This window comes from Oncorhynchus keta, chromosome 26 (assembly GCF_023373465.1).
Source record: "Oncorhynchus keta strain PuntledgeMale-10-30-2019 chromosome 26, Oket_V2, whole genome shotgun sequence".
Taxonomy (NCBI): Eukaryota; Metazoa; Chordata; class Actinopteri; order Salmoniformes; family Salmonidae; genus Oncorhynchus; species Oncorhynchus keta.
In genome coordinates, this window is record NC_068446.1 from 12,925,545 (window position 1) to 12,948,323 (window position 22,779).

The 22,779-nt window shown below is 43.3% G+C and overlaps 2 protein-coding genes across 6 annotated transcripts in view; both read left to right on the forward strand.

Moving 5' to 3' along the window:
* The window catches only part of LOC118358972 (vesicle-fusing ATPase-like), a 37,541-nt gene extending 17,380 nt beyond the window's left edge, over positions 1–20,161 (forward strand). For 2 of the 3 annotated variants that reach the window (XM_035737049.2, XM_035737047.2), the window contains 14 exons: positions 8,627–8,782; positions 9,035–9,234; positions 9,621–9,786; positions 11,609–11,683; positions 12,060–12,247; positions 15,028–15,123; positions 15,273–15,429; positions 15,604–15,737; positions 16,139–16,205; positions 16,450–16,529; positions 16,697–16,831; positions 17,061–17,174; positions 17,418–17,473; positions 19,175–20,161. In XM_035737049.2, coding sequence (XP_035592942.1) covers positions 8,627–8,782; positions 9,035–9,234; positions 9,621–9,786; positions 11,609–11,683; positions 12,060–12,247; positions 15,028–15,123; positions 15,273–15,429; positions 15,604–15,737; positions 16,139–16,205; positions 16,450–16,529; positions 16,697–16,831; positions 17,061–17,174; positions 17,418–17,473; positions 19,175–19,217 — 1,667 coding nt within the window. In that variant the 3' untranslated portion in view covers positions 19,218–20,161. Of the gene's footprint in view, positions 1–8,626; positions 8,783–9,034; positions 9,235–9,620; positions 9,787–11,608; positions 11,684–12,059; positions 12,248–15,027; positions 15,124–15,272; positions 15,430–15,603; positions 15,738–16,138; positions 16,206–16,449; positions 16,530–16,696; positions 16,832–17,060; positions 17,175–17,417; positions 17,474–17,968; positions 18,013–19,174 lie in introns of all 3 variants that reach the window. The other variant, XM_035737048.2, reaches the window with a different exon arrangement.
* A 1,281-nt stretch (positions 20,162–21,442) lies between these two features.
* Positions 21,443–22,779, forward strand: part of LOC118358974 (thyroid hormone receptor alpha-like) — a 96,533-nt gene continuing 95,196 nt past the window's right edge. For all 3 annotated transcript variants that reach the window (XM_052480279.1, XM_035737050.2, XM_035737051.2), the window contains exon 1: positions 21,443–21,961. The gene's annotated coding sequence lies outside the window, so the exon portion shown is untranslated. The remainder of the gene's footprint in view (positions 21,962–22,779) is intronic.

Genomic DNA, 22,779 nt, shown 5'->3' on the forward strand with positions numbered 1-22,779 from the left:
TTATTTATTTACTTTTCTGCTCTTTTGCACACCAATATCTCTACCTGTACATGACCATCTGATCATTTATCACTCCAGTGTTAATCTGCAAAATTGTAATTATTCGCCTACCTCCTCATGCCTTTTGCACACATTGTATATAGACTCCCCTTTTTTTCTACTGTGTTATTGACTTGTTAATTGCTTACTCCATGTGTAACTCTGTTGTCTGTTCACACTGCTAGGTCGCAGTTGCAAATGAGAACTTGTTCTCAACTAGCCTACCTGGTTAAATAAAGGTGAAATAAAAAAATAAAAATAAAAATATATATATTTTATGTTTGAGATTCTTCAATGTAGCCACCCTTTGCCTTGATGGCAAAGTCCAAATTTGAGATTTTTGGTTCCCACCGTTGTGTCTTTGTGAGACGCAAAGTAGGTGAACGGATGATCTCCACATGTGTGGTTCCCAACGTGAAGCACGGAGGAGGAGGTGTGGTGTGGGGGTACTTTGCTGGTGACACTGTCTGTGATTTATTTAGAATTCAAGGCACACTTAACCAGTATGGCTAACACATTCTGCAGCGATACGCCATCCCATCTGGTTTGCGTTTAGAGGGACAATCATTTGTTTTTCAACAGGACAATGACACTTTTTTTGCGAACTACATGATTTCATGTATTATTAGATTTGATGTCTTCACTATTATTATACAATGTTGAAAATAGTAAAAAAAAAACTTGAATGAGTAGGTGTGTCTAAACTTTTGACTGGTACTGTATATCTAACTATTACATAAGATGGCACCACAACAGGCACATCTTTCTGCACCGTTCAAATTCAAACAAACAGTGCACTCAGAAAGTATTCAGACCCCTTCCCCTTTTCCACATTTTGTCACTTTACAGCCTTATTCTAAAATGGATAAAATAATGTTTTCCCTTGGCAATCCACAAACAAAGTACCCCATAATGACAACACAAAAAACAGTTTTTTAGAAAATGTTTACATTTATTAGAAATAAAAAACAGAAATACCTTATTTACATGAGTATTCAGACCCTTTGCTATGAGACTTGAAATTGAACTCCGGTGCATAATGTTTCCATTGATTATCCTTGAGATGTTTCTGAAACTCGATTGGTGTCCACCTGTGGTAAATTCAATTGATTAGCCATGATTTGGAAAGGCACACACCTGTCTATATAAGGCCCGACAGTTGACAGTGCATGTCAGAGCAAAAACCAAGCCATGAGGTCGAAGGAATTGTCCGTAATGCTCAGAGGCACAGATCTGGAGAAGGGTACCAACACATTTCTGCAGCATTGAAGGTCCCCAAGAGCAAAGTGGCCTCTGTCATTCTTAAATGGAAGAAGTTTGAAACCACCAAGACTCTTCCTAGAGCTGGCCTCCCAGCCAAACTGAGCAATCGGGGGAGAAGGGCCTTGGTCAGGGAGGTGACCAAGAACCTGATGGTCATTCGGACAGAGCTCCAGAGTTGCTCTGTGGCGATGGGAGTACATTCCAGAAGAACAACTATCTCTGCAGCACGCCTTTATGGTAGAGTGGCCAGACAGAAGCAACTCCTCAGTAAAAGGAACATGACAGCCGGCTTGGAGTTTGCCAAAAGGCACCCAAAGGACTCTCAGGCCATGAGAAACAAGATTCTCTGGTCTGATGAAACCAATATTGAACTCTTTGGCCTGAATGCCAAGCACCACATCTGGAGGAAACCTGGCACCATCCCTACAGTGAAGCGTGGTGGTGGCAGTATCATGCTGTGGGGATGTTTTTCAGCGGCAGGGACTGGGAGACTAATAAGGATCGAGGGAAAGATTAACGTAGCAAAATACAGAAATCCTTGATGAAAACCTGATTGATGAGAGAGTGCTCAGGGCCTCAGACTGGGGAGAAGGTTCACCTTCCAACAGGACAACGACCCAAAGCACCCAGCCAAGACAATGTGGCTTCGGGTCAAGTCTCTGTGAGGCCCAGCCAGAGCCCGGACTTGAACCCATCAAACATCTCTGGAGAGACCTGAAAATAGCTGTGCAGCGACGCTCCCCATCAAACCTGACAGAGCTTGAGAGAATCTGCAGAGAAGAATGGGAGAAACTCCCCAAATACAGATGTGCCAAGCTTGTAGCATCATACTCAAGACCACTCGAGGCTGTAATCGCTGCCAAAGGTGCTTCAACAAAGTACTGAGTAAATGGTCTGAAAATGTTATATATATATTTTTTTGTCATTATGGGGTATTGTGTGTAGCTTGATGAGGGAAAAAGTGGTCCTTCTGTAGCTCAGTTGGTAGAGCATGGCGCTTGTAACGCCAGGGTAGTGGGTTCGATTCCCGGGACCACCCATACGTAGAATGTATGCACACATGACTGTAAGTCGCTTTGGATAAAAGCGTCTGCTAAATGGCATATATATATATATATTATATATATTATATTATATATATATTAAAAAGCAATTTAATCAATTTTAGAATAAGGCTGTGTCGTGCCCTGACCTTGGAGCTTTTAATGTCTCTATTTTGGTTTGGTCAGTGTGTTATTTGGGTGGGCATTCTGTTATTTTTTCTATGTTTTTGTATTTCTTTGTTTTGGCCGCATATGGTTCTCAATCAGGGACAGCTGTCCATCGCTGTCTCTGATTGGGAACCATACTTAGGTAGCTTTTTGCCACAGGGTTTTTGTGGGTAGTTAATTTCTGTTCAGTGTTTTGCACCGTTCAGGACTGTTTCGGTTATTCTCTTTGTTATTTTTGTTATAGTGTTCAGTTTTAATAAAGAAAGCATGAGCACTTACCACGCCCCGCTTTGGTCCGATGATTCCTCTTCTTCAGACGACTAATACCGTTACAGGCTGTAACAAAACTGTGGGGTCTGAATACTTACCTAATGCACTGATAACACTCTGTGTCCATGGGATAGCCATCTTCTGCGTCATTAACTACCTTGAACTACATTGGACTATGTGCAAACTGGAAAAAGCTTATACATTTATTGTAGTTGGACTTTAAGAAAGAAAGTCTGAGGAAACGCTACCGAAATCCGAGCAACACGTTTGTGCTACACGCACAACATGGACCCTGGATCATTGCTACTCTCCCTTCCGGGATGGCTACAAGGCCCTCCCCCACCCTCCCTTTCGGCAAATCAGATCACGTCTCTATTCTGCTCCTCCCCACCTATAGGCAGCAACTTGAACAGGAAGCTCCCGTGGTAAGGACTGTTCAACGTTGGTCTGACAAATCGGAATCTATGCTTCAAGATAGTTTGTTTGACTGTGAAATGTTCTGGGTTGCCTCTGAAAATACTGTAGTATTAGTATCTACGTATACACTGACGGGGTTCATCAGGAAGTGCATGGAGGATGGTCTTCCCACTGACGATTAGAACTTATCCCAAAACTGTGAATAGAATGAAGTATTTGTGCAAAATTGAAAGCGCGAACCACCGCATTTATCTATGGCAAGGTGACTTGGAACATGGACGTGTACAAACAGACCAACTACTACCTCCGTAAAGCAATCAGAGGTAAAATGATAGTACAGGTACAAAGTGGCGTCGTAATTCAACGGCTCAGACACGAGACAAATGTGTCAGGGACTCCAGACAATCACAGATTATGAAGGGAATGCCATCCAGCTCGCGAACACCGAAACCTGAATCCCGGATGAGATAAACACCTTCTTCGCCCATTTAGAGGAAAACAACATTGAGCTGCCGATGCGGGCACCTCTGTACCCAAGAAAGCGAACGTAACTGAACTAAATGACTTTGAGAGGCTAGTTAAGGACCATATCACCGCCACCTTACCCAACACCTTAGAGTCACTATAATTCTCATATCGCCGCAACAGATCCATGGACAACACAATCACCATTTACATTTTTTTTTTTTTACCTTTATTTAACCAGGCAAGTCAGTTAACAACATTCTTATTTTCAATGACGGCCTGGGAACAGTATTCAGGGGCAGAACGACAGATTTGTACCTTGTCAGCTCGGGGGTTTGAACTCGCAACCTTCCGGTTACTAGTCCAACGCTCTAACCACTAGGCTACCCTGCTGCCCCATTGCACTGCACACTGCCCTATCCCACCTGGACAAGAGAAATACCTATGTAAGAATGCTGTTCATCAACTACAACTCAGCCTTCAACACCATAGTGACCTCCAACCTCATCACTAAGCTCAGGGCCATGGTTCCCCCTGTGCAACTGGGTCCTGGACTTCCTGAAGGGGTCGACCCCAAGTAGTGAAGGGAGGAACCAACACCTCTGCCATGCTTATCCTCAACACGGGGTCCCCAGAGGCGTGCATGCTCAGCCCCTCCTGTACTCCTTGTTCATCTATTACTGCCTGGCCACGCACGTCTCCAACTCATCAAGTTTCATGATGACACAACATTGGTAGGCCTGATTACCAACAATGATGAGACCGCCTACAGGGAGGAGGCGAGCGCCCTCAACGTCAAGAAAATGAAGGAGCTGATTGTGGATTACAGAAGAGAGCACGGCCCCATCCACACCGTCGGGGTCGCAGTGGATAGGGTAAAAAGCTTTAAGTTTCTCTGCATGCTCATCACTGAAACCTGAATAGGTACATTCACACAGACATCGTGGTGATGAAGGTGCAACAGTGTCTCTTCAACCTCAGGATGCTGAAGAAATTAAGCTTTTCCCTTACGATTTTCTGCAGATGCACCATTGAGAGCATCCTGTCAGGCAGTATCACCGTCTAGAAGGGCAATTGCACTGTCCAGAGGGTGGTGTGGTCCGCCAAACGCATCGCCCCGGGGCACACTGCCTGCGTTCCAGGACGTCTACAGCACCCAGTGTCACAAGAAGGCCAGCCACCCTAGCCACGGCCTGTTCACCCCGCTACCATCTAGAAGGTGGAGACAGTACAGGTGTCACGCTCGCTATCCTCAAACTCCCTGTAATAAATCGACCAAGGCGCAGCATGCATGTAGTTCCACATTTTTTTATGAAAGTGAAACCGAAACAACCAAAAAACAAACAGGTAAACAGCAAAGAACGTGACGCAACCGAGGTGCACACAAACACACACGGAAAAATAATTATCCACAAAACACAGGTGGGAAAATGCTACCTAAGTATGGTTCTCAATCAGAGACAATGACAGACAGCTGTCCCTGATTGAGAACCATACTCGGCCAAAACAAAGAAATACAAAAACATAGAAAAAAGAACATAGAATGCCCACCCAAATAACACCCTGACCAAACCAAAATAGAGAATAAAAAGCCTCTCTATGGCCAGGGCGTGACAGTACCCCCCCAAAGGTGTGGACTCCGGCTGCAAAACCTGAGGGTCCGGGTGGGCCTTCTTTATTTTTTTTAATTTTAATTTTACCTTTATTTAACCAGGCAAGTCAGTTAAGAACATATTCTTATTTTCAATGACGGCCTGGGAACAGTGGGTGCGGGAAGTGGACCCCGTCTTGGCCCACTTACAGTGCCTTGCGAAAGTATTCGGCCCCCTTGAACTTTGCGACCTTTTGGCACATTTCAGGCTTCAAACATAAAGATATAAAACTGTATTTTTTGTGAAGAATCAACAACAATTGGGACACAATCATGAAGTGGAACGACATTTATTGGATATTTCAAACTTTTTTAACAAATCAAAAACTTAAAAATTGGGCGTGCAAAATTATTCAGCCCCTTTACTTTCAGTGCAGCAAACTCTCTCCAGAAGTTCAGTGAGGATCTCTGAATGATCCAATGTTGACCTAAATGACTAATGATGATAAATACAATCCACCTGTGTGTAATCAAGATCCTCATCTTTATGTTTGAAGCCTGAAATGTGGCAAAAGGTCGCAAAGTTCAAGGGGGCCGAATACTTTCGCAAGGCACTGTAGGTGGTGCCTCTGGAGCGGGCCCCGGACTGAAGACTCTGGCAGCTCCGGACAGACGGGCGGCTCTGGCAGCTCCGGACAGACGGGCGGCTCTGGCAGCTCCGGACAGGAGGGAGACTTGGGTTCTGGGAGCAGGCACAGGACTCACCAGGCTGGGGAGACATACAGGCGTCCTCTTCCTTGGCCGAAGCACCAGAGACACAGGGCCGTGGAGGCGCACTCGCGGTCTCGACCGCATAGCTGCCCCCCCCCCCGTTCTGACTGGATGCCAGCTTCCACCTGGCAAATGCGGGATGCTGGCACCGAGCACACCGGCCTGTGAATAATCGGCCGAGACACAATGCGCATCACCCCATAGCACGGGGCCTGACCTGTCACCTGCTCGCCCCAGTAAGCACGGGGAGTGGGCTCAGGTCTCCAACCTGACTCCGCCACACTCCCCGTGTGCTCCCCCAAGAGGGGTTGCCTCTCGGGCTTCAGTGACCGGGTCTTGCCCTCTACCATTCTTTCCTCCCCGGTCCAACTCCTCCTCCAGGTTGACGCACGCTGCTTGGTCTTCTTGTGGTGGGTAATTCTGTAACGGCCTTCCGAAGGTGAGGACCAAAGTGTAGCGTGGTACGTGTTCGTCATTTATTAAATAGAACTGAACACTAAATACAAAGTAACAAAAAGAACAACCGAAACAGCTCCGTCAGGTGCAAAACACAAAGCAACTACCCACAAAACCCATGTGGGCAAGAGCTACCTAAGTATGGTTCTCAATCAGAGACAACAACAGACAGCTGTCCCTGATTGAGAACCATACACGGACAAAAACAAAGAAATACAAAAACATTAAAAAAATAACATAGAATGCCCACCCTAGTCACACCCTGGCCTAACCAAAATAGAGAATAAAAAGCCTCTCTATGGCCAGGGAGTGACAACAGGTGCATCAAATCTGGGACTGAGAGACTGAGAAACAACTCCTACCTCTAGGCCATCAGACTGTTTAACAGTCACCAATAGCCTTTACTCACTGTTCTAGTCAACTACCACCCGGTATTCTACTCTACACCTTAGAGACGGCTGCCTTATATACACATACAGTAGATAGTCATTGGACACTGGTCACTTTAATAATGTTTACATACTGTTTTACCCACTTTATATGTATATACTGTATTGTAGTCATGTCTCATCCTATATAACTACTGCTGTACACACTCTTTCTATTCAGATATATACACTACCGTTCAAAAGTTTGAGGTCACTTAGAAATGTCCTTGTTTTTGAAATAAAAGCAATTTTTTTTGGTCCATGGAAATGACATCAAATTGATCAGAAATACAGTGTAGACATTGTTAATGTTGTAAATGACTATTGTAGCTGGTAGGTGATTTCTACATAGGCGTAGAGGCCCATTATCAGCAACAATCACTCCTGTGTTCCAATGGCACATTGTGTTAGCTACTCCAAGATTATAATTTTAAAAGACTAGTTGATCATTAGAAAACCCTTTTGCAATTATGTTAGCAAAGCTGAAAACTGTTGTTCTGATTAAGAAGTGTTGTGGAAATTTCCTCTATTTACCAAATCATGGGAGCAAACCACACACACAAGTCAGAGTTAGTTATCAAAGTCCATCTTTAATTATATGAGCTCTATCACAATCCTGTGACTCTCAGGTAATTCAGTGTCTCTCAGTGAATTCTCCGAGAGCCCCCTCCACATTGCAACAGCATTTTGACTTTCAACAGTTCAGTATCTCTAATGAAAAGTTGAGAGTCCCCAACATAATGGAACATGGGTTCCTTTATAGCAAAGATCCACCCCCTCCTAGATGACATGACAAAACACAGGTCTTAGGAACTTACACAAAGAAAGACTTTACTTCAAAGAGGAGTATCCCCAAAGCCAGACAGAGTTGACTATACATTTTCGTTCAGTTTGGTCTCCTAAACAAAGCTCTTATCTCGTCCTTGGTACAAAATGGTACCAAGACATTACCCCCACCCTATGATATATATATATATATATCAAATTGTCATTTAGATAGAACCAATTCTAAATACAACCAATCCAGGATTCACAGAGATAAGAACAAACTCACAGAGACACACTGACTGGTACACAGACATTGTGGAGGAAAAGATATGTTTACACATGATGACACTTTGACCTCTCCCCTCTCTGTGGCCCATGCAACTTAGTCTTGACATAGAACAGATAACTGCAACCTCGCCACAGTATTATACAAAAATACCATTCTGATAAGAAGTAACTTACACACATTTGATGAATATAAAACATCTTACATATGTTACCAACAAATTCTGATTCTTCCACGACAGAAGGAATAAATATTGGCCTTCTATAGACTAGTTGAGTATCTGGAGTCCCTGCCGCTGACATTGCTCGTTCTGATATTTCTTAATTTCTTAATTTTTTGGAATAATGTGTTGTTGATTTATTTTTTTCATTGACATTGCTAGGTATTACTGCACTGTTGGAGCTATAAACACAAGCATTTACCTGCACCTGTTATAATGTCTGCAAATCTGTTTACGCGAGCAATAAACTTTGATTAGATTTTTTATTTGATTTGTCAAAATACATTTTGAGACCAAATTGACCAAGATTGATCAAATCCTGCAACCATGGGAAAATAACCATTCTTTATCCATTGTTACAGTTTTCATTGTGATGTCTATTTGAGTATGTTTTTAATGCATTTTAAATAACGTTGTATTCAATTCCTCTTTGCCCACTAGGCAAGGCAAAGACCAAAGAACAGCGCCAGTCCATTATCAACCCGGACTGGAACTTTGAGCGCATGGGCATTGGTGGTCTGGACAAAGAGTTCTCTGACATCTTCCGCCGAGCCTTCGCCTCTCGTGTCTTCCCTCCTGACATCGTGGAACAGATGGGTAGGCTCCCCACTCCATAGTCTTAGTTAGATCATGCAGTACTACCTACAGTGCTGGCACAAAAAAGTAAGGTCGAGCCGCGGTATTGGCAGAACAAATGTATGTGCAACATGGCGTCTCTCAGTGCCTCCTAGTGATAATTTGTCACAAACTAAATTGTCTGTGTACACAACTGGAGCATGCTGTGCTTTCAAAAATTCAGAGATTGTCTATCGACCAACGTTTCTCAGTCATTGTTCCAATGCGCCCCAGGTTGTAAGCACGTGAAGGGAATCCTTCTCTTCGGGCCTCCTGGTTGTGGTAAGACTCTGATGGCCAGGCAGATTGGCAAGATGCTCAACTCCCGCGAACCCAAGATCGTCAACGGCCCTGAGATCCTCAACAAGTTTGTGGGAGAGTCTGAGGCCAACATCCGCAAGCTCTTCGCAGATGCAGAAGAGGAGCAGAAGAGGGTGAGTGGCCAGCCGCCATCTTTTTTTGATGACCACAAGTTATTAATCAAACTAAAATATCCATCCACTGCCTCCTGAGTGGTGCAGCGTTCTAAGGCACTGCATTGCAGTGTTTGAGGCGTCACTACAGCCCGGGGTTCGATAGCCGGCTATGGCCCGGGAGACCCATGAGGGCGACACACAATTGACCCAGTGTCGTCTGGGTTATGGGAGGGTTTGGTCGGCCAGGATGGCCTTGTCCCATCGCGCTCTAGCGAATCCTTGTCCATCCACAATGAGAAAATCACAAACAAATGTTATACGTCCATGCATGACTGACAGTCTCTTTCTCTTTCTCTTTCTCGTCATCCACTCTGCCTACTCTCCCCTCTCTTCTGTCATCCTAGCTGGGTGCTAACAGTGGTCTGCATATAATCATCTTTGATGAGCTGGATGCCATCTGTAAGCAGAGAGGTACTGGGCAAGGCAGTACAGGAGTCCACGACACGGTGGTCAACCAGCTGCTGTCCAAGATAGACGGAGTAGAGCAGCTCAACAACATCCTGGTCATAGGTAGGTGTCACGTTCACTGTCTTCAAACTCCCTGTCATAGATGAGCCAAGGCGCAGCATGCATGTAATTCCACATCTTTTAATAAAGTGAAACTTTCACAAAAAAAAACAGGTAAACAGAAACCGACTGTGACGCAACCGTGGCGCACAGAGAAAATAATTAATTACCCACAATATTAGGTGGGGAAAAAGGCTGCCTAAGTATGATTCCCAATCAGAGACGATAGACAGCTGCCTCTGGGAACCACACTCGGCCGAAAACATAGAATCACACCGGGCGTGACAGTAGGTAGTAAGTAGTACACTCTTCTATAACATACTGGTCATAGATCGTTAGTGGTACGCTGTTCTATAAATCAAATCAAATTTTATTAGTCACATGCGCCAAATAAAACAGATGTCGACCTTACAGTGAAATGCTTACTTACGAGCCCCTAACCAACAATGCAGTTAAAAAAAATATGAATAAGAAATAAAAGTAACAAGTAATTAAAGAGCAGCAGTAAAATAACAATAGCAAGACTATATACAGGGGGATACCGGTACAATGTGCGGGGGCACCGGTTAGTTGAGGTAAAATGTACAGTACATGTAGGTAGAGTTATTAAAGTGACTATGCATAGATAATAACAACAGAGAGTAGCAGCAGAATAAAAGGGGGGTAATGCAAAGGGGTGGCCTTTTGATTAGATATCCAGGAGTCTTATGGCTTGGGGGTAGAAGCTGTTAAGAAGCCTCTTGGATTTAGACTTGGTGCTTCGGTACTACTTGCCATGTGGTAGCAGAGAGAACAGTCTTTGACTAGGGTGGCTGGAGTCTTTGAGAATTGTTAGGGCCTTCCTCTGACACCGCCTGGTATAGAGGTCCTGGATGGCAGAAAGCTTGGCCCCAGTGATGTACTGGGCCGTACGCACTACCCTCTGTCGTGCCTTGTTGTCGCAGGCCGAGCAGTTGCCATACCAGATAGTGATGCAACCAGTCAGCATGCTCTCGATGGTTCAGCTGTAGAACCTATTGAGGATCTGAGGACCCATGCCAAATCTTTTCAGTCTCCTGAGGGGGAATAGATTTTGTCGTGCCCTCTTCACAACTGTCTTGGTGTGCTTGGTGATGTGGACACCAAGGAACATGAAGTTCTCAACCTGCTCCACTACAGCCCCGTCGATGAGAATGGGGGCGTGCTCTGTCCTCTTTTTCCTGTAGTCCTCAATCATCTCCTTAGTCTTGATCACGTTGAGGGAGAGGTTGTTGTCCTGGCACCACATGGCCAGGTCTCTGACCTCCTCCATATAGGCTGTCTCGTCGTTGTCGGTGATGAGGCCTACCACTGATGTGTCATCAGCTTAATGATGGTGTTGGAGTCGTGCCTGGCCGTGCAGTCATGAGTGAACAGGGAGTACAGGAGGGGACTGAGCACGCACCCCCGAGGGGCCCCTGTGTTGAGGATCAGTGTGGGGCAGATGTGTTGTTACCTACACTTACCACCTGGGGGCTGCCCGCCAGGAAGTCCAGGATCCAGTTGCAGAGGGAGGAGTTTTTTCCCAGGGTCCTTAGCTTATCGATGAGCTTTGAGGGCACTATGTTGTATAACATACTGGTCACAGGTACTGTAGGTAGTGGTACGCTGTCCTATAATATAATACCTGTTATAGTTGTTGAACTTTGCTGAACAGGTGTCAGTTTTTATAGATGTAATTTGAGGTATAGATACCAATCTTACATTAAGCCTCACATAGCACCAGAGATGAATACATGACTCTGGTTTAACTAGTAACTCCATCTTTATATTTATATCCACCTTACACTATTTCTTTTTCCCACAGGGATGACCAACAGGCCTGACCTGATAGATGATGCTTTGATGAGGCCTGGCAGGTTTGAGGTCAAGATGGAGATCGGTAATTACTTTTAATCGAACCTTTATTCAACTAGGCAAGTCAGTTAAGAACAGATTCTTATTTACAATGATGGCCTACCCCGGCCAAACCCAGACGACGCTGGGCCAATTGTGTGCCACCCTACGGGACTCCCAATCACAGACGGATGTGATGCAGCCAGGTAATCAAACCAGGTACTGCAGTGATGCCTCCTGCACTGAGATGCAGTGTCTTAGACCACTCCGCCACTCGGGAGCATCTCTCTGTGCCTTCTCCTTTATTTCCTGGGTTGTTCCTTTTCGTATGTTCCACCACCCTTTTTTGTATTATTGTAGTGACCTCTCTACCTCCCTGAATGCATCTTTACCACTTTCATTCCTCCTTCCCTCCTTCTCAGGTCTTCCGGATGAGAAGGGGCGTGTTCAGATTCTCAACATTCACACTAATAAAATGCGTGACTTCGGCCTGCTGGCTCCTGATGTGGACGTGAAGGAGCTGGCTGCCGGAACCAAGAACTACAGTGGTGCTGAACTGGAGGGACTGGTCAGAGCTGCCCAATCAACAGCCATGAACCGCCACATTAAGGTTAGAGTCCAACCAATCAACAAACATGAACATCCATAATACGCTTAGACCAGTGGTTCCCAAACTTTTTATAGTCCCGTACCCCTTCAAACATTCAACCTCCAGCTGTGTACCCCCTCTAGCACCAGGGTCAGCGCACTATCAAATGTTGTTTTTTGCCGTCATTCTAAGCCTGCTACACACATACTACACATTTATTAAACATAAGAATGATTGTGAGTTTTTGTCACAACCCGGCTCGTGGGAAGTGACAAAGAGCTCTTATAGGACCAGGGCACAATTAATAATAATCAATAATTTTTCTCTTTTATTTAACCATCTTAAATCTTATTTGTTCATCGAAAATTGGGAATATCCACAGGTTAATGAGAAGGGTGTGCTTGAAAGGATGCACATAACTGCAATGTTGGGTTGTATTGGAAACACTCAGTCGTAAATAATTTTCCACACACAGTCTGTGCCTGTATTTAGTTTTCATGCTAGTGAGGCCTGAGAATCTACTCTCACATAGGTACGTGGTTGCAAATGGCATCAGTGTCTTAACAGGGTACGATTTTCCCAGGCATGACACTCTAAGCACAGCCCAATCCAGAAATCTGGCAGTGGCTTCTGATTAAATTAAATTTTCACAGAACCGCTTGTTGCAATTTCGATGAGGCTCTCTTGTTCAGATATCGGTTAGTGGACTGGAGGCAGGGCATGAAAGGGATAGTGAATCCAGTTGTTTGTGTCATCCGTTTCGGGAAAGTACCTGCGTAATTGCATACCCAACTCACTCAGGTGCTTCGCTATATCACATTTGACATTGTCCATAAGCTTTGCACACAAAAAATTGTACAATGATGGAAAGACCTGTGTGTTGTCCTTGTTAATGCAGACAGAGAAGAGCTCTAACGTCTTAATCACAGCCTCAATTTTGTCCAAACACATTGAATATAGTTGCAGAAATTCCCTGTAATCCTAGATTCAGATCATTCAGGAGAGAAAAAACATCACTCAGATAGGCCAGTCGTGTGACAATCTTGTCATCATGCAAGCGGTCAGAAAAGTGAAAATTATGGTCAGCAAGGAAAACTTTAAGCTTGTCTCTCAATGAAAAATACACAAGAGTTCAGGGGCCTTGCTTTAATAAAGTTAACCATTTTCACTGTAGTGTCCAAAACGTTTTTCAAGCTATCAGGCATTCCCTTGGCAGCAAGAGCCTCTCGGTGTATGCTGCAGTGTACCCAATTGGCATCGGAAGCAACTGCTTGCACACTCGTTACCACTCCACTATGTCTCCCATATACCAGGAGCTGTGGCAGGCACGCCAAGTCTGTCTGACTCATCCAGATGTAACGCATAGAATTCACTGGCTTGTATGCGAAGCAGTAATTGTTTCAAAACATCTCCTGCCATGTCACTGATGCGTTGTGAAACAGTGTTGTTTGATGAAGGCATTGTCTGTATTGCTTTTTGGCCTTTTCTCCAGCGATGTCCTAGTCATATCCGCAGCAGCAGGAAGAATGAAGTAGCATGTGGTTTGCCTGTCCTAGCCACTCGGTAGTTCACCATATAAGACGCTTCTTGCCCCTTCTTATTAATGGTATCTGTTGCTATTATACATGTCTTACTACTAGAAAGTCATCTTAATTCTCGCTCAAGAACCTCCTGTGGCTTATTATTCAAAATGGCATGTTTTGTTTCTAAATGTCTGCGCAAGAGTGAAGGTTTCATCGAGTTGCGAGATAGTACTTTTGCACATATAACAACACACTGTGGGTGAGGAAAGGCACTACTCCCAATATAAGTGAACCCCAAATCAATGTAGTTCATATTTGCACCTCTTCGATGGTCCAACGTCCCTGTCTGTTGTTTGGTGCTTTCCCGGGTAAGGGGGCAGTAACTCTTCGGCTGTATGAGATTCACAACTGTCAGTTTCCATGCTAGCTGGGCTAACAACAAATGTAGAATTTCTGATGCCACTATTGTATGTGCTCGTGGAAGCAGAACAACTTGTGTTGTCGACAGGTGCAGGTATAGTACTGCTGGTAGTAGCAGTAATACCAGTAGCGCTGGTATGTGTCTCTATGGACCCGGGCCTTACATTTTTTAAATCATTTATCATATTTCGACCAAACGGAATGAACAACAAAGCGTTTGACTACAGTGTGGAATTCCCGTGAGAGAGTAATGGTTAAAGTGATTGGATGTTAATTATTTGATTAGGCTACCTGTATTTGATATTGTGTTGTTATTTCGCTGGACACTAGATGCTTCTACACCTGCATTGCTTGCTGTTTGGGGTTTTAGTCTGGGTTTCTGTACAGCACTTTGAGATATCAGCTGATGTACGAAGGGCTATATAAATAAATTTGATTTGATTTGTTTAATTTTATTTTTGGCAGTGAAACGAGGCTACTCAGTCGAGGAAAAAAACTCAACCAAATGTATAGCCCTGTTGAAAAATATAAATAGACTGTTTAAAAATGTGTATATATATATATATATATATATATATATATATATATATATATATATAATTATTTTTTTATTTAAAAAAAGAAGTGAATTAAATTGTTATTTGGTGAACCCCGATGGCATTGCGCGTACCCCAGTCTGGGAATACCTGGCTTAGACTATCCAATTGACAGCTTTGAACACACATGACATGGTTAGACTCCACCCCTTAGCAATGTGCTTTTAGGGGCTTTTATTCATCTCTGCCATAACTCTATCCTTTGTTAAGTCTACTGTATATCACAGTCAGATCAGACTGATATTTATTTCTGTGGTTCCAGGCCACGGCCACAGTGGAGGTGGACACAGAGAGAGCCGAGAAGCTGCAGGTCACCAGAAGCGACTTCATGGGCTCCCTGAACAATGACATTAAACCAGTAAGTATCTCTCTACTATGTGTGTTTTGACGTAGGACAGTAGACAAAGTGAATAGGGTGTCATTTGAGATTGACTATCATTCCAATCCTAAAAAGTTCTGCCCACTCCCCCTCCTCTTTATCCTCATCCTCCCCTCTTCCTCCCCCAGGCATTTGGTTCCAACCAGGAGGATTACGCCAGCTACATCATGAACGGCATCATCAAGTGGGGCGACCCTGTGACCCGTGTGCTGGATGACGGGGAGCTGCTCGTGCAGCAGACCAAGAACAGCGACCGCACACCACTGGTGGCCGTGCTACTGGAGGGTAGGCCTGACCACACACACATACACACACACGTGTGAGCGAACACACATACACACATGCAAGTGAGCGTAGGCACATGCAGGTGGAGCTCACACACTTAAGCACACACACAGTTGAAAAACAGCCCCCCCTTCTCTCTCTAACAGTCTTTATTTGTCCATCTGTCCTCTTTAGGACCCCCTCACAGTGGAAAGACGGCCCTGGCTGCCCAAATCTCGGAGAGCTCAGAGTTCCCCTTCATCAAGATCTGTTCCCCAGACAAGATGATCGGTTTCTCCGAAAACTCCAAGTGCCTGGCTATCAAGAAGGTGGATGTGCACCATGAAAGAAAGATTGATACCTGCATACTGTTGAATGCTCCTGCAGTTTTATTAAGTGTTTTGACCCTAATGTCTTTGTAAGGCTGGCACCATGCTTATAGAAAGAGATGGCCACTGTGTCAGAATCTGGTCGAATGGTAGACTAGTTGTGGCACTGCTGACTTTGGACCACGCATTGCCCCATAGAGTTGGTGGTTCGATCCCTGGGTCCCCCTCTCTCTTTACTAGCTACTTCTCTCCAGTTTATCAGTCTCCCACTTTTCCTATCTGATGTATCGATAACAACTAAGAGCAGAAGAAAGAGATTATTGCCAATACATACTGTATTTTATTATTATACAGTCTTTTTGTGTTATTTAACTCTGTATCCACCGCCTTCCTTCCCTCAGATCTTCGAGGATGCCTACAAGTCTCAGCTGAGCTGTGTGGTGGTGGATGACATTGAGCGTCTCCTAGGTGATTCTCTACCTCCTCATTCCTCTGAAACCTCATTCTCCTTTTAGTCTAGTGGACCTCCTAATTCCATCTCTAGTGGAGCAACAAACTCGTATCTCTTCTAAACTTTCTAATGATGCTGCAGATAAACAAAACACTGCATCTAAAGCCAAGACCCAGTCTTCAATCCTGAAAGAATCAGCAGCAACACTAGTGGGTCCTGTCTGAAGTACTGTTCTGATTTCTTTGTGCTTCACTACTTTAGACTACGTTCCCATTGGACCTCGCTTCTCCAACATGGTTCTCCAGGCCCTGCTGGTGCTGCTGAAGAAGACTCCTCCTAAAGTGAGTGTTCGCTGTTCAGTTCAACACTGGTATGGTTGCATTACTTAATGCAGGTGTTGAGTTATATTAATGTGTTTATTTACACCAGTCTGTGTGTCTATGCATATAAGTGTGTGCATGTGCATGTACGTGTGTGTAACTCTGTCTGTGCTTTACTCTGCCTACAGGGCCGTAAGTTGTTGATCATTGGAACCACCAGCCGTAAGGAGGTGCTGCAGGAGATGGAGATGCTGGACGCCTTCAGTACCACTATCCACGTCCCCAACATCTCTACTGGAGAACACCTGGTGGAAGCCCTCGAGGTATGCACACACACTCACACACAAACAAACAAGTGAACACACACACACACACACACACACACACACACACACACACACACACACACACACACACACACACACACACACACACACACACACACACACACACACACAATATAAATATTGATTAAGTATTTTAGTAGCTAATGCTACTTACTGTCTTGCTTGTGTGCCATTTGTTTACTCATTGTCATTGTATCCTTTGTAGCTACTGGGAAGCTTCACGGACGCAGAGCGGGTCACCATCGGCCAGCACGTCAAGGGAAAGAGGGTCTGGATTGGCATCAAGAAGCTCCTGATGCTAATCGAAATGTCTCTGCAGGTCAGTGGCAATCAGCACTCCTCCTCCTCATCATCGTTCAGCTGCAGAACAGTCGACCACAAGCGTCATCCAGTAGCTATGGTCGCTAGAAAGGTCTCATGCCTCAAGAAGTGGTGCAAACGGTTTTATACGGTAGAGCCTGCATAATGCCACATATTTGCACTGTCCAATGTGTGTCTTCTTCTTTTTCTTCTTCTGTAAACCACTGGTGTTCATCTTTGGTTTCCTGCTTCCTTCCTCCAGATGGATGTGGAGTACAGAGTCACTAAGTTCCTGCAGCTTCTTAGAGACGAGGGGGCGTAAGTACTCCCCAACCCCTCCCCCACCCACGCAATCATCCTTCACCCTGCCTGCATGCGACTCAATCACAGCCACCCAATCACTTCCTTGCTTTGACTTTATAACCCTGCCTTCCACTTCTGCATATCCATTACTCCATTTCTATCTCTGTGAATTTTACAACAAGGATACATAATAACAGGCACATATCTAAGGCTAAAGTAAAAAAAAAACACAATTTACTATATTACTAGTAGTATAATTAGTACAGTAGTAGTACTAGGACATCAGTATTACTTATTTGACTGACACAAATGGGATCCTATGAACATGAAAAACTGTATCATGCTTGTTCATGTTCTTGAAGAGGGCTATGAATAAAGTTGTCATACCGGTCAACGACTGATACCTTGCATTGGCAACCAGTGGGCAAGTAAAGTGACTTTACTTGCCCACTGGTTGCCAATGCAAGGTATCAGTCGTTGACCGGTGTGATCTCATTTTGTCATCACCAGGTTGGATGACGCCAAGCACATCCGAATTTAAGCTGTCGCTGAGGGTAAGGCCATCAGTAGAAGCTACGAGGCTAGCTATGAGGCTAGCTACCCAGACATTTAACTAGCTTCCCTAGCTACCTCCTCTAGCTTTAGGGAATAGCTTCCCTCATTCAGCTTTATTACAAGGATACCAATGTTTTAGAACTCTATAAGGCCCTGCTGGCACTTCTGATATCATTCCTGTATCTATTTACATACCCATTTACGAGGAATAACCTCGGACAAACTTGTGCTATGAGCAACCAAATTCTACATGTCAATGATCACATTATCAAACAATTGACATATCAAGCATATACAGTTGCGGTCAAATATATCAGCTTATGGAAACTGATTTAACACTTGTCATTAAAGAAGCTATTGTTTAGGTAAACTGACATCAGCTGTGAAGACATTTTATAACATGTTTTATGTCATTATAATGAATGAGTTATGAGGTTGTTTCTGAAGATTTATATGCATGACATACCTGCCACTCCTATGCCTCAATCATGTCGATGTAATAAAAACATTACATAAGACAACCTTATGATCATTCTCTCCCTATGTCATGACCTGCCATGACATATTGTCCAGATTTAGTGGCTGATATGACCCTGCTGTGATAGTCTCTGACAATGGACACCACTTATTCCATATCAGGGGTGCATAGCCTCAGTCCTCAAGCCCTTTGAACTACAGACCGACTTCTCCCTGGGAATCTGTGACATCAAGTACCAGGGAAAAACTAAAGCAGCAAGACTGCAGAACCCTAGGGCCTGAGTTGTGCTCCCCTGTCCTAGATTGCTGTTGTTGTGTTTTTACAAATTGTTCTGAAGAATTTTTGCAAGATTTAATGAAAGCTAGCCGACAAGATGAAGAAGTCTTTGCTTTCCTTTTGAAAAGACATTCTACGCAATTAATGTATATTAGAAAGGTAATTAAAGTGCTAAAATTACTGTTAAAAGATATAGTTCACCATTATGGTTCTCTTCTTGTTTTATAGCATATCCTGTTCAACATTACTTTGTCTTTTTTGTTGTTGTGTGAGTACATGCTGTAGTACAGAAGGATATGGTTTATGATACGTCAGGTGTTTAAGGTTGGGGACACAGGTAAATCATTGTCACCTAAAGGAGTCTAAATCAGTCTTATTCTCATCTCTCCACACGTCTGTCTTTCCAGAGAACACACCGACCGCAATGACCGCAGCTACAAGTTCGACTAGAGCTGGAGGAGCGTCTGACCAAGAGGCAAAAGGAGGAGAGAAGGACGTCCTCTGTTCGTCATCCATTCTCATCCAACCAATCCGAGAGGGAGAAGAAGTCGTCCCCTCACCCACGCATGTTTCAACGGCAACTGTCGTCATCATCCATCCACCTGACACTATCGACATATCACATTACAGAAACCTATTGAAAATAGCACTGTTCCAATATGTTATCTGTATGAAACGCAATATGGATTGCAAAGTGCTGTCTTGTGTATTGTGCGTATATTTAGCCAAGTATGTTTTAGCATTCTGTATTTACAGTACTGTGTATCTCTTGCTATCTATATTTATTGAGACCAGTAGATATATCAGTCTTGAAAACATGATATATGTATTATATATACACATAGATTCATATGAAGCGCAAGTCATCAAAATATTTTGAATATTCAGATAACATACAGTATACAGTGTAGTGGAAGTGAGAAGTGTCGTTTCGGGTGTAACTGTATTTCTGTATTTCCCTCCACCCTTATATTATTTATTTTCTGTACATAGTATATATTAAATACAGTATATCATGAATTATTTCAAATCATTCTATTGACTTTAATTGAGTAATATATATCAGTATCGTTGTTCATCTCAAAACAAACTTGAAGATTGTGGATGAATAAGATGAATAAGCATTGCTTCTGTGTGTGCCTGTAAGAGTGAGTGTGTTTGTGTCTGTGCGTAAGTACAGTATGTGTGTGTAATTTAATCCAAATTTGACCAGTCTTTTGTTGTGATGCATTTGTTAATGTATTACTTTATTTATTACATGTGAACAGTACTTGTTGTCAAAGGCTCTTTTTATGTTCTGTCAATTGACCATGTGTGTCAACATACAGATGTATTATTGCAATAAATTATGTTTTTGGAAATTATTACAAATTAATAAAAAAATGTAAGCTTGAGTCAATAAGTATTCAACACTTTTATTATGGCAAACCTAAATAAGTTCAGTAGTATTTTCTTCTTCTTACCAAGTCACATAATAAATTGGATAGAATCATCAACGTTTGTGGGTTTGAATACAGGCTCAAAATGGCCAGAAACAAATAACTTTCTTCTGAAACTCGTCAGTCTATTCTTGTTCTGAGAAATTAAGGCTATTCCATATGAGAAATTGCCAAGAAACTGAAGATCTGGTACAACGCTGTGTACAACTCCCTTCATAGAACAGCGAAAATAGTCTCTAACCAGAATAGAAAGAGGAGTGGGAGGCCCCGGTGCACAAATGAGCAAGAGGACAAGTACATTAGTGTCTAGTTTGAGAAACAGACGCCTCACAAGTCCTCAAATGGCAGCTTCATTGAATAGTACCCGCAAAACACCAGTCTCTCAACGTTAACAGTGAAGAGGCGACTACAGGATCCGTAACTTGAGATTAAACAAACATTTGGATATTGTCATATTTTAACAAACTACTGACACAAATAAACAAACAGTGGGCCACACCACAAACGTTCACAGCACAGTTTAGCCTACACATGACCTTTAGGGACAAAGCACTCATCTGGACAGGTGTACACTGTAAGGGCATGATTTTATACCATTTGAAATCTTCCCCACTAATAAAGGTCCCTTTGGAAACACTGACCAACTTTTTGTTTCCTACCCTGTCATACTATTGTTTATTTAAAGGCAATGGAAAAACTTGATTTCCTGTGTTTTATATATATTTCCACAATTGTGAAAATTATGATAATACCCTTTTAGCGTAAGAGCTGTTTGAAAAGACCACCTGAAATTGCAGTCTGTTTTGGTGGGATGGTGTTTTGGCACACCCTGGTGATATCGCCAGGCAATTAATTAGTTAATACACCAATAAGAAAGAGAGATCCAAATCTCTCAGCCAATAACAACTAACTTTCCGTTTTCTCCTCCCCACTCCTAGCAAAAGTCTTGCTTGAAAAATTGCTCTCTGCTAAGAAGTTATGTTTGTTTCTTGTTGACCAGTTTAATATATATATTTTTTACAGTAATGTACTTAATTGTTACCGAGAAATTATTTGATATTGAGATAAAAACGGCTGCATTGGACCTTTAAAAATAAAACATTTAGTGTCACTGTACATATTTCAACAAGCATTTGTGCTCTATAGTAGGGTTTCACAAACTCTGTCCTGGGAGCACATTTCGTTTTTCCCCAAGCGCTACACAGCTAATTAAAATAACCAACTCATCACCAAACTTGGATTATTTTAATCAGCTGTGTAGTGCTAGGGCAAAAAACAAAACCTAGTTTGGGAAACGCTGATCTATAGGGTTGTGCTAGAGCTATAGTGTTGAACTGCAGCTTTGACATTGTTCCTGTAGAGAGCAGTAGACATTTTGATAAAACTCTCTTGGCTGCACACTGCACGCACCCATACTGTAAAGGAGAGGGGCCTATGTAGTATTGCTGTTTTACGTTTCCCGGTCGTAGCAGCGGAACGAGAACGGTGCTAAAATGTCCATAGTGGGAAACCAGAGTATACCAGAGCTCATTTACGCCGTTTCTGAAATAGTCCGCTCAACGCAGCGTGCTTAAGTTGGTTAACGTTGGTTAACGTTTCCCGTCTGATAAATTCTAAACTGCGTTGTTCGTTAAATTCCTGACCAGGACATACGTACGACTACCACCGGTAGACAGGGAAACTGGTTGGATTTGACACTTGTATCGGCCCGGGACTGCCATGGAAAAGACACCTACTTTATTCGTCTGCGGCAATGTGAGTTCTGCTGTCCTCTTGTCAACTCGAGCAGTAAAGCCTATACGAATGGTGTCCATTCATTACTATTTTCCCATTCAGCAGCAAGGTCAGTCTGTGCAGTCAGACATAATCTGGAATGCGAGGCAACACTTTGCTACCACAGTTTAGCCTCGTATTGTAGCCATGTGAAAAGAGGGTTAATCACTTGGCAAGGCAATTTGCGTGGCTATTGTAACATTGTGAAACTGTTTTGTCAGAGGGGGTGTGTGATCTTGCCGTAATGAGAACATTAGTAGCCTACTTATTTTTGATCCAGTTCTTTTCAAATGAATGTGTTCCCAGTGAAATGTGTTTCTGCTTTGCGCGGTCAAAGTAAATTGCTTTGGAATGACATCCATAGCTTTGGTATTGGTAATTTGGTGTTTTTATTAGGATTCCCAGTAGCTGGCACAAAAGCAGCAGCTACTCTTCCTGTGGTCCATACAAAACATGAAACATGACATAATACAGAACATTAATAGACAAGAACAGCTCAAGGACAGCACTACATACGTTTTTTTTGCACGTTCACAACAGCCATTGGGGTTGTTGTGAAAGTGAAAAGCCCTAGGTATGCGTGCGTCCGTCCCCCCCAAAATTCAACATAGTCAATGTTAGTGTAGCAAAATGGAACACTCAAAGTATGGATCTCATCAAGTTAATTTGTCACTATTTAGCTGTATCCTCCCACGTGTCATGAAGGCGAATATGTCTGCTGTAAAACATTTCAGTTATTAATTTGTGTCCATTATTAGCCCAACTAGAAGCCTACAATAGCCTACAAATAGGGCAAAGTG